This window comes from Nymphalis io, chromosome 28 (genome assembly GCF_905147045.1).
Source record: "Nymphalis io chromosome 28, ilAglIoxx1.1, whole genome shotgun sequence".
Lineage (NCBI taxonomy): Eukaryota > Metazoa > Arthropoda > Insecta > Lepidoptera > Nymphalidae > Nymphalis > Nymphalis io.
Window position 1 is genome coordinate 1,914,453 of NC_065915.1, and position 11,003 is coordinate 1,925,455.

General features: G+C 36.6%; 1 protein-coding gene across 4 annotated transcripts in view; it reads left to right on the forward strand.

The window, feature by feature from the left end:
- LOC126779074 (aspartate--tRNA ligase, cytoplasmic-like) overlaps positions 1–11,003 on the forward strand; it is a 66,288-nt gene that overhangs the window by 19,076 nt on the left and 36,209 nt on the right. For 2 of the 4 annotated variants that reach the window (XM_050502896.1, XM_050502895.1), the window contains exons 9-13: positions 3,513–3,628; positions 4,827–4,981; positions 5,704–5,815; positions 6,994–7,053; positions 7,495–7,651. In XM_050502896.1, the coding sequence (XP_050358853.1) occupies positions 3,513–3,628; positions 4,827–4,981; positions 5,704–5,815; positions 6,994–7,053; positions 7,495–7,598 (547 nt within the window). In that variant the 3' untranslated portion in view covers positions 7,599–7,651. Of the gene's footprint in view, positions 1–3,512; positions 3,629–4,826; positions 4,982–5,703; positions 5,816–6,993; positions 7,054–7,494; positions 7,652–11,003 lie in introns of those variants that run through there. The other 2 variants (XM_050502893.1, XM_050502894.1) reach the window with 2 other exon arrangements.

Consider the following 11,003-nt stretch of genomic DNA (forward strand, 5'->3'; position numbering starts at 1 on the left):
ACCCTATTTGTTCATGTTAGCTTGATGATGACCAGCTCAACACCTATAACTGGTGTTTTTCCTATAGGATTTTATGTGTCCTTTTAGAACAATATGTACATAACATTTATCTAATATTGGTGGCGCATTGGCTATGTAGTAGTAGTAGTATCAATATAATAAGAAAAATGATTTATGATGAAGGTTTTTCTGTATTAATGTTTTGTGTAAATTGGGGGGGAAATGGTGAGCTTCCAACGCCGGTTTGCCGTTAGAAGCTCAATTCCGAGTCACAACTTCCAGTGGTCCCTCCCGGTAACTGCTGCTCACCAGCTTCTCTCTTGGTGGAAGGAGCTGGTGAGGAACAGGCCAACGTGACAGGAAGACTCGCCAAGCCGCCTGGCCAGCGTGGCGTTTTAAGGCTAAAAACCCCTCAAAATGAATAGCGCACCAGTACCACGGCCCTCAGTCCCCGGCAGCCCCGCTATTCTTAGTTACGGCAGCGGCTACGGTTCCGGCGGGGTGGAGGGTGCAAAGAATCTCCGGAAGAGACCCGGCTGCCATACAATGACCCTGGCTACTTACAATACTCGGACTTTGAATGCTGACGAAAGGCTTTATGAACTCCTAGAGGCAGTTCAATGTATAAAATGGGATGTGATCGGTTTATCTGAGGTAAGAAGACAAGGAGAGGATCTTATACGCTTATTTTGTGGTCATCTGCTTTACCACAGAGGCCACGAAGGCACTTCTTATGGTGGTGTAGGATTCTTAATACATAGAAGGCTTTACTCAGATGTTCAGAAGGTAACAAGTGTATCAACACGAGTTTGTTATCTTAGTCTGAGACTAAATAAAAGGTATGCCATCAAGATCATACAAGCATACGCTCCTACTTGCGACCACATCGATGAAGAAGTAGAGGCCTTCTACGAGGACATAAGGAGAGCGCGTCAGAAAAATGCCTGCTGTTATACCATACTAATGGGTGACTTTAACGCAAAAGTAGGACCTCAAGTAAAAAACGAAACGTCGGTAGGACAGTTTGGGCTAGGTAGTCGTAATCCGCGGGGGCAAACCTTGGTAAATTTCCTTGAGCAACATCATCTATACGCAATGAATACCTTTTTTAAAAAGCGTCATTCAAGGAAAGGGACTTGGGCTAGCCCGGCGGGCCGGACGAGAAATGAGATCGACTACATAATTAGCTCGCATAAGTCAAATACAACAGACGTATCCGTTTAAGTCGCTTTAAAACTAATAGCGACCATCGTCTAGAGAGAGCCACGTTCAGGTATAACCTTCCCAAAGAAAGAGCCAAACTGCTTAAAACATCTAACTCAAAATATGGTAGGGATAGTTACAAACTCTTACAAAATGAGTTTCAACTGGAACTCAAAAACTCTTTCGAAGGGCTTATAGAAGAGAACCGGAATGTCGACTCATTGAACGACTTGCTGTGCTCAGTAATGACGGAGACCACGAAGAGACACATAGGGCGAAAGAAGCCACATAAAGAGGCGAAATTAACATCTCATACATTCTCTCTCCTATCCCAAAGAAGGGAAATGAAGACTGGTATAACATCAGATCAGAGAGAGATTAATAAGGCTATAAAGCAGGCAATCCGTAATGACTTAAGAAATTATAACACCAGAACTCTGGTGAGGACGGGGCGCATGTCGAAATGTTGCAGGCAGGTGGAAAACCTATACTTGAAGTCCTTGTAAAACTTTTTAACGAAATTCTCCTACAGGGTTCTACATCCGGTTAATGGAAGAATGCGATTGTCACGATACTTTATTAGAAAGGCGACAAAACAAAACTGACAAACTACCGTCCAATAAGCCTTCTCTCTCAGGTCTACAAACTGTTCGCTAAAGTCCTGTGTCACCGACTCGCTAACACCTTCGACGAATACTAACCCATCGAGCAAGCTGGCTTCCGGAGTGGATACTCAACTATGGACCATATCCATACTGTCAAGCAGCTAATGGAGAAGTGCAATGAGTATAACCGACCCCTGTGCTTTGCCTTCGTTGATTACGAGAAGGCTTTCGACAGTGTCGAACATTGGGCCGCGTTTCAATCTCTCCATCGCTGCGGTATTGACAAGCGATATGTAGATATCCTCCGAGAGCTGTACAAATTCGCGACTCTGCAGGTGCGCATGCACAAAAACACCAACTTCGTGTCTCTCGCCGAAACTCTTCAACACCGTCTTAGAAGATCTGTTGAAGACGCTGGATTGGAGGGAGAGAGGTATCAATATAAACGGAACACGCATGACGCACCTTAGGTTCGCGGACGACTTGATTCTTGTCGCCGAGAGCACCAAAGAACTTCAATTTATGCTAGCAGATCTACAAAAAGTTTCACTAAGGATCGGTCTGAGGATGAACATGTCCAAGACCAAAATCATGACTAATCGCCACATACGTGCACCTAACATAATCGTAGGTAAGGACACCGTACTGGTCAGCGATTATATCTATCTTGGACATCGTTTATCATTTGATCGGAAATCTCAAATACAGGAGATCAAACGACGCATTGGATTAGGGTGGGCTGCTTTTGGAAAGCTCGAAGATACGTTGACATCCAAACTCCCACAATGCCTCAAGACCAAGTTGTTTAACCAATGTGTCTTGCCTATACTCACCTACGGTGCCGAAACATGGACGCTCACTAAGCATAGCAAGCACAAAATAAAAGTGGCACAAAGGGCGATGGAGCGTGCTATGCTAGGCATCTCCCTCGTTGATCGTGTACCAAACGCAGAAATCCGACGAAAGACGAAAGTCGAAGATATTGGGAAGCGTATCACGAGGTTAAAGTGGAGAGCGGCTGGACACTTGGCCAGACGAGAAGACGGAAGGTGAACTAAAGTCGTCACGGAGTGGTGGCCTAGAGAAGCAAAAAGGCCAATGGGCAGACCACCCGCCCGATGGTCAGACGATTTTAGGAAGATGGCGGGTGCTCAATGGATGCGACTAGCACAGGAGAACTGGCGCGCCTGTGAGGAGACCTCTGTCTAGCAGTGGATTAATGTGGGCTGAATATGATTATGATGATGTAAATTGTCTGAAATATGATGATTATTTTTGAAAAGATGTCGGAAAAAATCATGACGACTGAGCTTTACTGGCGCGCGTTCCGTAAACCAATAGAGTTATAGGGATTACGATTTAAATGTTTTATTTATTTATTCTGCTCGTGGAAAGCCGGGGCGGGTAGCTTATAGTTTACATAAAAGATTACACTATCTCTTAAGAATATCTTTTTGAATATTTTAAAATTGTAAACTTTATAGTTTAGGAGATTTAGATAATAATCATGATACACACGCAAATACACAAACAAGCATATTATTTTCTCGCATTAATATTAAGTAATTTTTTTATTGTACATATTTTTTTCATTTTTCTTATTATAAAGTTGCAATCCTATGTACTTTAGTAAAAGTAATAACTGTACAACCATTTCCTTAATGCTGTTATATATATTATAATTAAAATAAAATATTCTAACAGATTTGCAGATGACATAGCAACGGTTGGTCAGCAGTACCCGGTGTCACCGTTCAAGTTCCTGGATCCACCGCTGAGGCTCGAGTTCCCTCAGGCCATACAGATGCTGAAGGAGGCCGGTGAGAGCTTTTTTTTTTAATCTATACTTATAATAAGACAGACATATGTTTATGTAATAGTAGACATTGCAAATGACCCATTGCAATGTCTACAAGGTGCAAGTGGTCACCACCGTTCATATACATGGGCTGTGTAAGGAATATTATCAATCCAGAATATCCTTCTAGAATGTCCGTCGTTTTATTTGTTTATTTAGGTAAACAAAACAATACATTAAAATTAAAAAATTTATATTTTAAGCAAGTTTACACTCCAACCCAACCCGCATTGGAAAGCGTGGTGGAATAAGCTTCAAACCTTCTCCTTAAATTAGAGAAGGGGCCTTAGCCCAGCAGTGGGACATTCACAGGCTATTATTGTTACACTCCAAAAAATGTGTATACGCTCATACAAATAATATGAATACAGACATTTGTTTATATAATAGTTACTTCAATTCAATAAATTACTAAATTAAAGTAATTCATATATTGAATTATAATAATTCATCCATTTAAATTAATTGACTAGGAAATAATAAAAAAAGATTCAACGTTTCCGTAGTCATAGTAATTTGACGACGATGAGGTACTGGTTGGCGTGGTTGGTAGAACCTTTCACGCCGAGGGTTGTGGGTTCGATTCCCACCCAGGACAGACATTTTTGTGCATGAACATGTCTGTTTGTCCTGAGTCTGGATGTAATTAACTATATAAGTATGTATTTATTAAAGAAAAGTAGTATATGTAGTATATCAGTTGTCTGGTTTCCATAGCACGAGCTCTGTACAAGCTTAATTTGGGATCAGATGGCCGTGTGTGAAAAATGTCCCAGGATATTATTATTATCGAATTTATATATCGCTCTTGTAAGATACAATAGGAAGTTTAATGACTTGGACATGTTTTCTTGTACGCTCAATACATTTAAAAAAGAATTTGTGTGCATTTGTCAACTTAGTCAATGTATTTATATATATATATATAATAACAAATAAAAAATATATAATATTTATTATATATATATTATTGTTTTGCTGTTTGTTAACTGTTTGAATCTTCATATAATTTACAAAATTGCTTATTTTAGTTTTAAGTGGAAACTTGATTGGTGTGTGAACGAGTTAATTGTTGTATAATGTAATGGTGTGGTGTACTTTATGTTTCCCAATTATAATAAAAAAAAATATTTATTATTATATGTGATTATCTGTTCCAGGTGTAACGGTGGGGGAAGAGGATGACCTGTCCACTCCGGATGAGAAACTGCTCGGCCGTCTCGTCAAAGCTAAATACGAGACAGACTTCTTCATTTTGGACAAGTACCCGCTGGCCGTTCGACCGTTTTACACAATGCCTGATCCGAACAACCCTGTAAGCTTTCTGTTCAGATTCTTTATTTAAAGCCAAATGTTTTGATTAACTTGGCAAGGCAAGTCCGTCTGGGTAGGTACCACCCACTCATTAGATATACTATTGCTCGACAGCAATTCTTAGTATTGTTGTGTTCCGATTTGAAGGGCGAGTGAGCCAGTGTAACTACAGGCGCAAGAGACATAATATCTAGGTTTCGAAGGTTGTAAGGAATGGATATTATTTCTTACAGCGCCAGTGTTTATGGACTGTGGTGATCGCTTATCATCAGGTGGACCATTTGTCAACCTATTTTTATAAAACGGTGGTAGGCTCGTCTGGTATACCCAAATACCAAGTCTAGTGCTGATTAATAAATTAGTAATTTAACAAAAAAAAAAAACAGCTAATGGAACGATTTCATCTTCTTGCAGATGTCACATGCAAACTAACAAACTCACTCTTGCATTTATAATATTATTAAGGATTAAATATTTCTAACATCCTTTAATCTATAATCCCTTCGTCTTCCTTCGTCCTGTTTAGCTTAAAGATTGATTGGTAGAGAATGACTTCAGGCATTAAAACCTTGATAAAAAAAAATTGAGTTTGTTTGTTACATCTTAAATACTCAACCGATTTTGAAATATAGTACACACATTGTCAGGGGTACAGAAAAGGACACTAACCTACGTAATCCAATGCGTAAGAAATTAAATTATGATGAATATGATGTATTACAGAAAGCATCGAATTCGTACGACATGTTTATGCGCGGGGAGGAGATCCTCAGCGGAGCGCAGCGGATACACGACCCGGAGTTCCTCACCGAGAGGGCGAAGCACCACGGGATTGGTAAATATCTATATTATACGAGAAAAGTGTGTCGGCTTAAATAGTCTATTCCAACCGTTCGAGGCGTAAAGACAAATAAACAACTTTGGCCTTGAATTGACGCGATATCATTGGTCAATATAAATAATTCGTTTTGAATGTCGGCGAAGTGGTTTCCGGAACTTTAGGAGTAAAATTAGTGAATGTATGAAGGTGAGTGTAATAGTGTTGTATTATAAAAAAAAGATATATTAATCAACTGCTTGGAATGCATAATAAAATTAAATAATAATAATTTGATTGCCTCGTTGGTCTAGTGGATTGATGTAAGACCGCAGATCTGGAGGTCCTGGGTTCAATTCCCAGGTCGGGTCAATAAAAATTTATTGGGTTTTTCTGCCAGAAAATTCTCAGTAGCAGCCCGGAGTCTGAAAGTTGGATATGTTCACTCCTGTGCCTCGGAAAGTACGTAAAGCCGTTGGTCCTGCGCCTGAACTCTTTCCAGTCGTGTCGGATTGCCGTCCCATCGGATTGTTAGGGAATAGAGAGTGCACCTGTGTTTGCGCACACTCTTGTGCACTATAATATCTCCTGCGTAGTTGGCTAATCTCTCTTGAGAATGACCGCCGTGGCCGTAATCGGTCTGGAGGACATTATTATTATTAAAATTTATTAAGAAACGCTTAGTTTTTACTGTTTTTATTATGACTTAAAAATACTTAAACAAAGATCAATATACAATTATAATATATATATATATATATATATATATATATATATATATATATATATATATATATATGTATATGTATATATTAAATTAAATATATAATGAAAATAAATAGACACAAAATACAAATTAAGAAAAATACATGTCCATCCAAAAGATTGTGAAGAGACCAAGACGCTGACCTTGTTACCTCTGGTTTTACTTGCCTTTCCATTTAATCTCGACATCTTTGAAGGTCTCGTGTGGAAACCAGCATGTTTCTGATGAATTTCTTTAAATCTATTGTATTAAGGGTTTTTTTTTAATTCTTCCACTTGTAAACTAATATACAGTAGTTTAGCGTGGTAGAAATAATCTACAATGTTTTTCTTAATATACAGGAAGTCACTGTCCACTAGTGGGATAAGGATTATGCAATATTATTGTTCCTGGCTATCTATGTTTACATAACTTGTTTTTTTTTTCTCAGATATCAGCAAAATCGCGGCGTATATAGAGTCGTTCAGGCTGGGCTGTCCTCCTCATGCCGGTAATATATATATCTTTTTCTAGATATTAGATTGGGCTACGTTACGCTTAGGTATATAGGCTCAGTCACCATCTATATTAACAGCGGGGCCAAGTACCGTGATTATTAACAGGACATCTATGCCCAGCTATGGGATCTTCACGGGCTGTTGTTGTTGTACGCTTAAATACAACAACACAACACCGCCAACAATTGTCACGTCTCGTAATTTGGGTATAAAGTCGTCACCCAGCATTTATAATTTTCGGCAGTTTGGCTGTGGTTTTTACCGTCGATAAATTTTTTGTAATAAACAGGCTAGAGTTAGAGAAAGCCTTAGACTTTCCGATAGTGAGAGTCAGGAAATAGAGTGCTTTCATATTTGCGCAGACTTGTGCAAGACTTGTGCTTCGGTCAAGAGAACATTATTTTTCTATAATATAATAATTAATCTTTTTGTAGGAGGCGGTATTGGTCTGGAGCGTGTGGTGATGCTGTTCCTGGGTCTGGACAATATCCGGAAGACGTCGATGTTCCCGCGCGACCCTAAACGAGTCACCCCTTAAAATGTTTTTATACAACCGATATATTGAAGAAAAATATTGTTTATAAATAAAATTGTATGCATAAATTATTCCGATTTTTATTTATTTGATCGATTCCATTTTTATGTACCAACAGTACAGAATAATATTTATTACGATAAAGTTTAAATTCTACTAAAAAAAATATGATTTTATGTTTTTTCCTCTTTCTTATTAGTCGATCTGTATCCTGTCAGCTAGTACTTCTATGCAATGGTTCAGTTTATATCATATAATTTTTCCTCTAATCATTGTTAAATTGTTGCAAATAGATTTTCGTGCTATAATATAAATATATACATGAAAATAATAGACTATCATATTTTTTCTAATATTCATAATAAAGCGATCTGATTCAGGAAAGGTTTTATTTTTAATGTGTGTGTACACAATAAATTGAGCGGAAATTTACTTGGTGCTTTTGAAAATACAACCTGGTTTACAGATTTAAAAAAAGCTTGATCTTTTATGTGCTTTTTTGTCTACATTATGAAATGGTAGATTTTTCTGACCGGTCAGGGTAGAAGTGTGGACTAGTCAATATTATACGTTCTTCTCTATCTGCGGTTTGTCAAAAAATAATTTCACAAAACTGATTTAAAATGAATGTATTTATACATTTATTATGGTTGTTTAAAAATTACTTTATAAGACGATAAATAAGCGTGCCGTCATAATAATAATAATAATAAAGGCTTTATATATATATAAATATATATTATGTACTGTTATGGGACAATAAAACGTATATTTATATATATAATAAAATATTTATATATATAGTAAAATATTGCAGTAGTATCTCTCATATATATATATATATATATATATATATATATATATATATATATATACATATATATATATATATATATATGAGAGATACTACTGCAATATTTTTTTCTCTCATAAGAGAGAAAAAAATATTGCAGTATGGGCCCCTCCGCTGATGAAGGCCTCCTCCAGCTTCTTCCAACTTTCCCTGTGAACTGCTACCTTCCGCCAGTCGCTCCCTGCTATTTTCGTGAGGTCATCAGCCCATCTTCTCCTCGGTTTGCCGTAGAAAAGAAGTGTTTCTTTTCCCTTGTGGGCCTTTCCAATCTGTAATTTTAACTGTCCACCTACCGTCTTTATATCGTTATACGTGGCCAGCCCATTGCCATTTTAATTTTAGAACTTGCGTAAGGGTTATTTTGGTTTTTTGTCATTAGACAAAAGTGAAGTCATTAGACTTCACTTCTAATTTTGTGTATTTTTCTTATATTCAGTATACTTCTCTCCATGGCTTGTTGTGTTGTTTCGATTTTTTATTTCGCTCTTGTCGTATATTCCCAAGTTTGGCAACCGTCCAGAAGGCAGGGCAGTAAGCAAGCATCTATTACAGTTTTCTTTATGTTTATCGTGTAGTCTCCTTTTAATATTTCTTTAAGTGACCAGAATTTCTTCCACGTTATATTTGATCTTCTTGTGACTTCGTCTTCGTTGTTGGTTTTGTTAAATGAGAAACTTGTTTGCCTAAGTAGATGTAGCTGTCGACATATTCTATTGTGTTTGAGTTTACGTTAATAGGGGTTTTATTGCTGTTTGTCATCATTTTGGTTTTAGTAGCGTTCATTTCTAGGCCTACTTGCGAGCTTTCCTGGTCTAGTGAGCATAGCATTGCTTGTAGTTAATTTGGTGTCTCTGATAGTATGACTATATCATCAGCGAATCTGAGATAGTTTAGATAGCAATTGTTTATACATTTTGTTTCCCAGTCTAGTTTTTGGAATGTTTTCTAAAACAGCGATAAATAGCTTAGGTGACAAGGGGTCCCCTTGCCTGACTCCTCTTTCTATTTTTATATCCTCAACTCTTGAATCTAATTTGACATTGATTGTACTGTTATTATATATAAATTATAATGTTTATATACTTTGAATTAATATTTAGAGTATTCAATGCTTCCCATATAGAACTGTGGCTGATGCTGTCAAACGCTTGGTTGTAGTATATAAATGCTAGTTATAGAGACTTCTTAAATTCACTATACTTTTCAATAACCTGTTATATTAACTGTATATGGTCTAGTATGCTAAATCCGGAACGGAAACCGGCTTGTTCTATAGGCTGTGCATTATCAATATCTTGTGTAATGCGTTTTAGAAGTGTTGATGAAAATATTTTATATAGGTTTGCTGATTGGTCTATAATTATTCAATTCCAGTAGATTGCCCTTTTTATGTAACAATATAATCTCCAACGTGCACCATTGAATTGGCACTGTTTCAGTTTCTAGTGTACGGTAGAATAATTTTGTAAGAGGGCCTAGTAAAATTGGTGCGCCTATTTTTAAGGCTTCATTTGTTATTCCGACAATACCTGGGCTTTTATCTGATTTTAGTTGTTTTAACTGTAAATATACCTCGTCTTCATCTGAAGGTGTTAGTGTTTGTGTGTTTTTATGCTGGTCTGATTCCTTGGCTTTGTTGCTGTTGTTTTCTTTGCTTTTGTATAGTTCTTGGTAAAAAGTAGTTGCTTGATGTATAATATCTTGTCTCGTATTTGCTTCTTTATATTTACCTCCTAATTTTTGTATCCATATTTTACGTAAGTTAACTTCTTTAAACGCCCTTTTTCTACTTCTGAAATTGTTTTAGTTTTTTTGTTATTATTCGTCGTCTATGCTCATTATAATCTCTTCTGATCGCTCTACTGGTTTCCTTGTATAGTCTGCTTAGTTCTTTCTTTGTATTTCTATCCTTATTCTTTTGTATTGCTAATTCACTTCGTTTTTTATTAATGATTTTGTTTCTTCACTGAATATTTTGTATTAATTTTCTTTCTTGGGGCTGTTTCTATTTGTTAAGTTATTTCTGATAGTCCCCAATATTAAGCGCTCCTGGAATATTTGCAGTGAATACGGGCATTTTGATTTTGAATATATCGAGTTTATGTTATAATACGCCCCAGTTCTCTTCAAGTCAGGGCCGGTTATATTCTTGGTCATTTTGAACAAAAAATTTATACATAACACCGATTTATTTGATGTTTGTTATTAATTTACTTTTCTGTTAAGTAAATTGACAAATGTCAAAAAATAAAACTCATATTTTTTTGGCAAAAAGAAAAAAAAGGATTTATTCTGATATATGATTCTGCATATATTTGTTCTAGCAAAGTTATGTCCATTTAAAATATAAAGCCACTTGGCTAGCACGTTATAACGTATATACATTAGACCAGTATACTAGCTTTTCTACGGTAAGTCTTAATATAATTCTACATCCAAATCTATCATACACCAAAATAACTCAAAAAAATCTCAAATGTTAAACCTCCTATTATTGTGACCCAGTACCTCAGCCCCATGAACATAATATACGAGCATAAATATATTATGTTTAC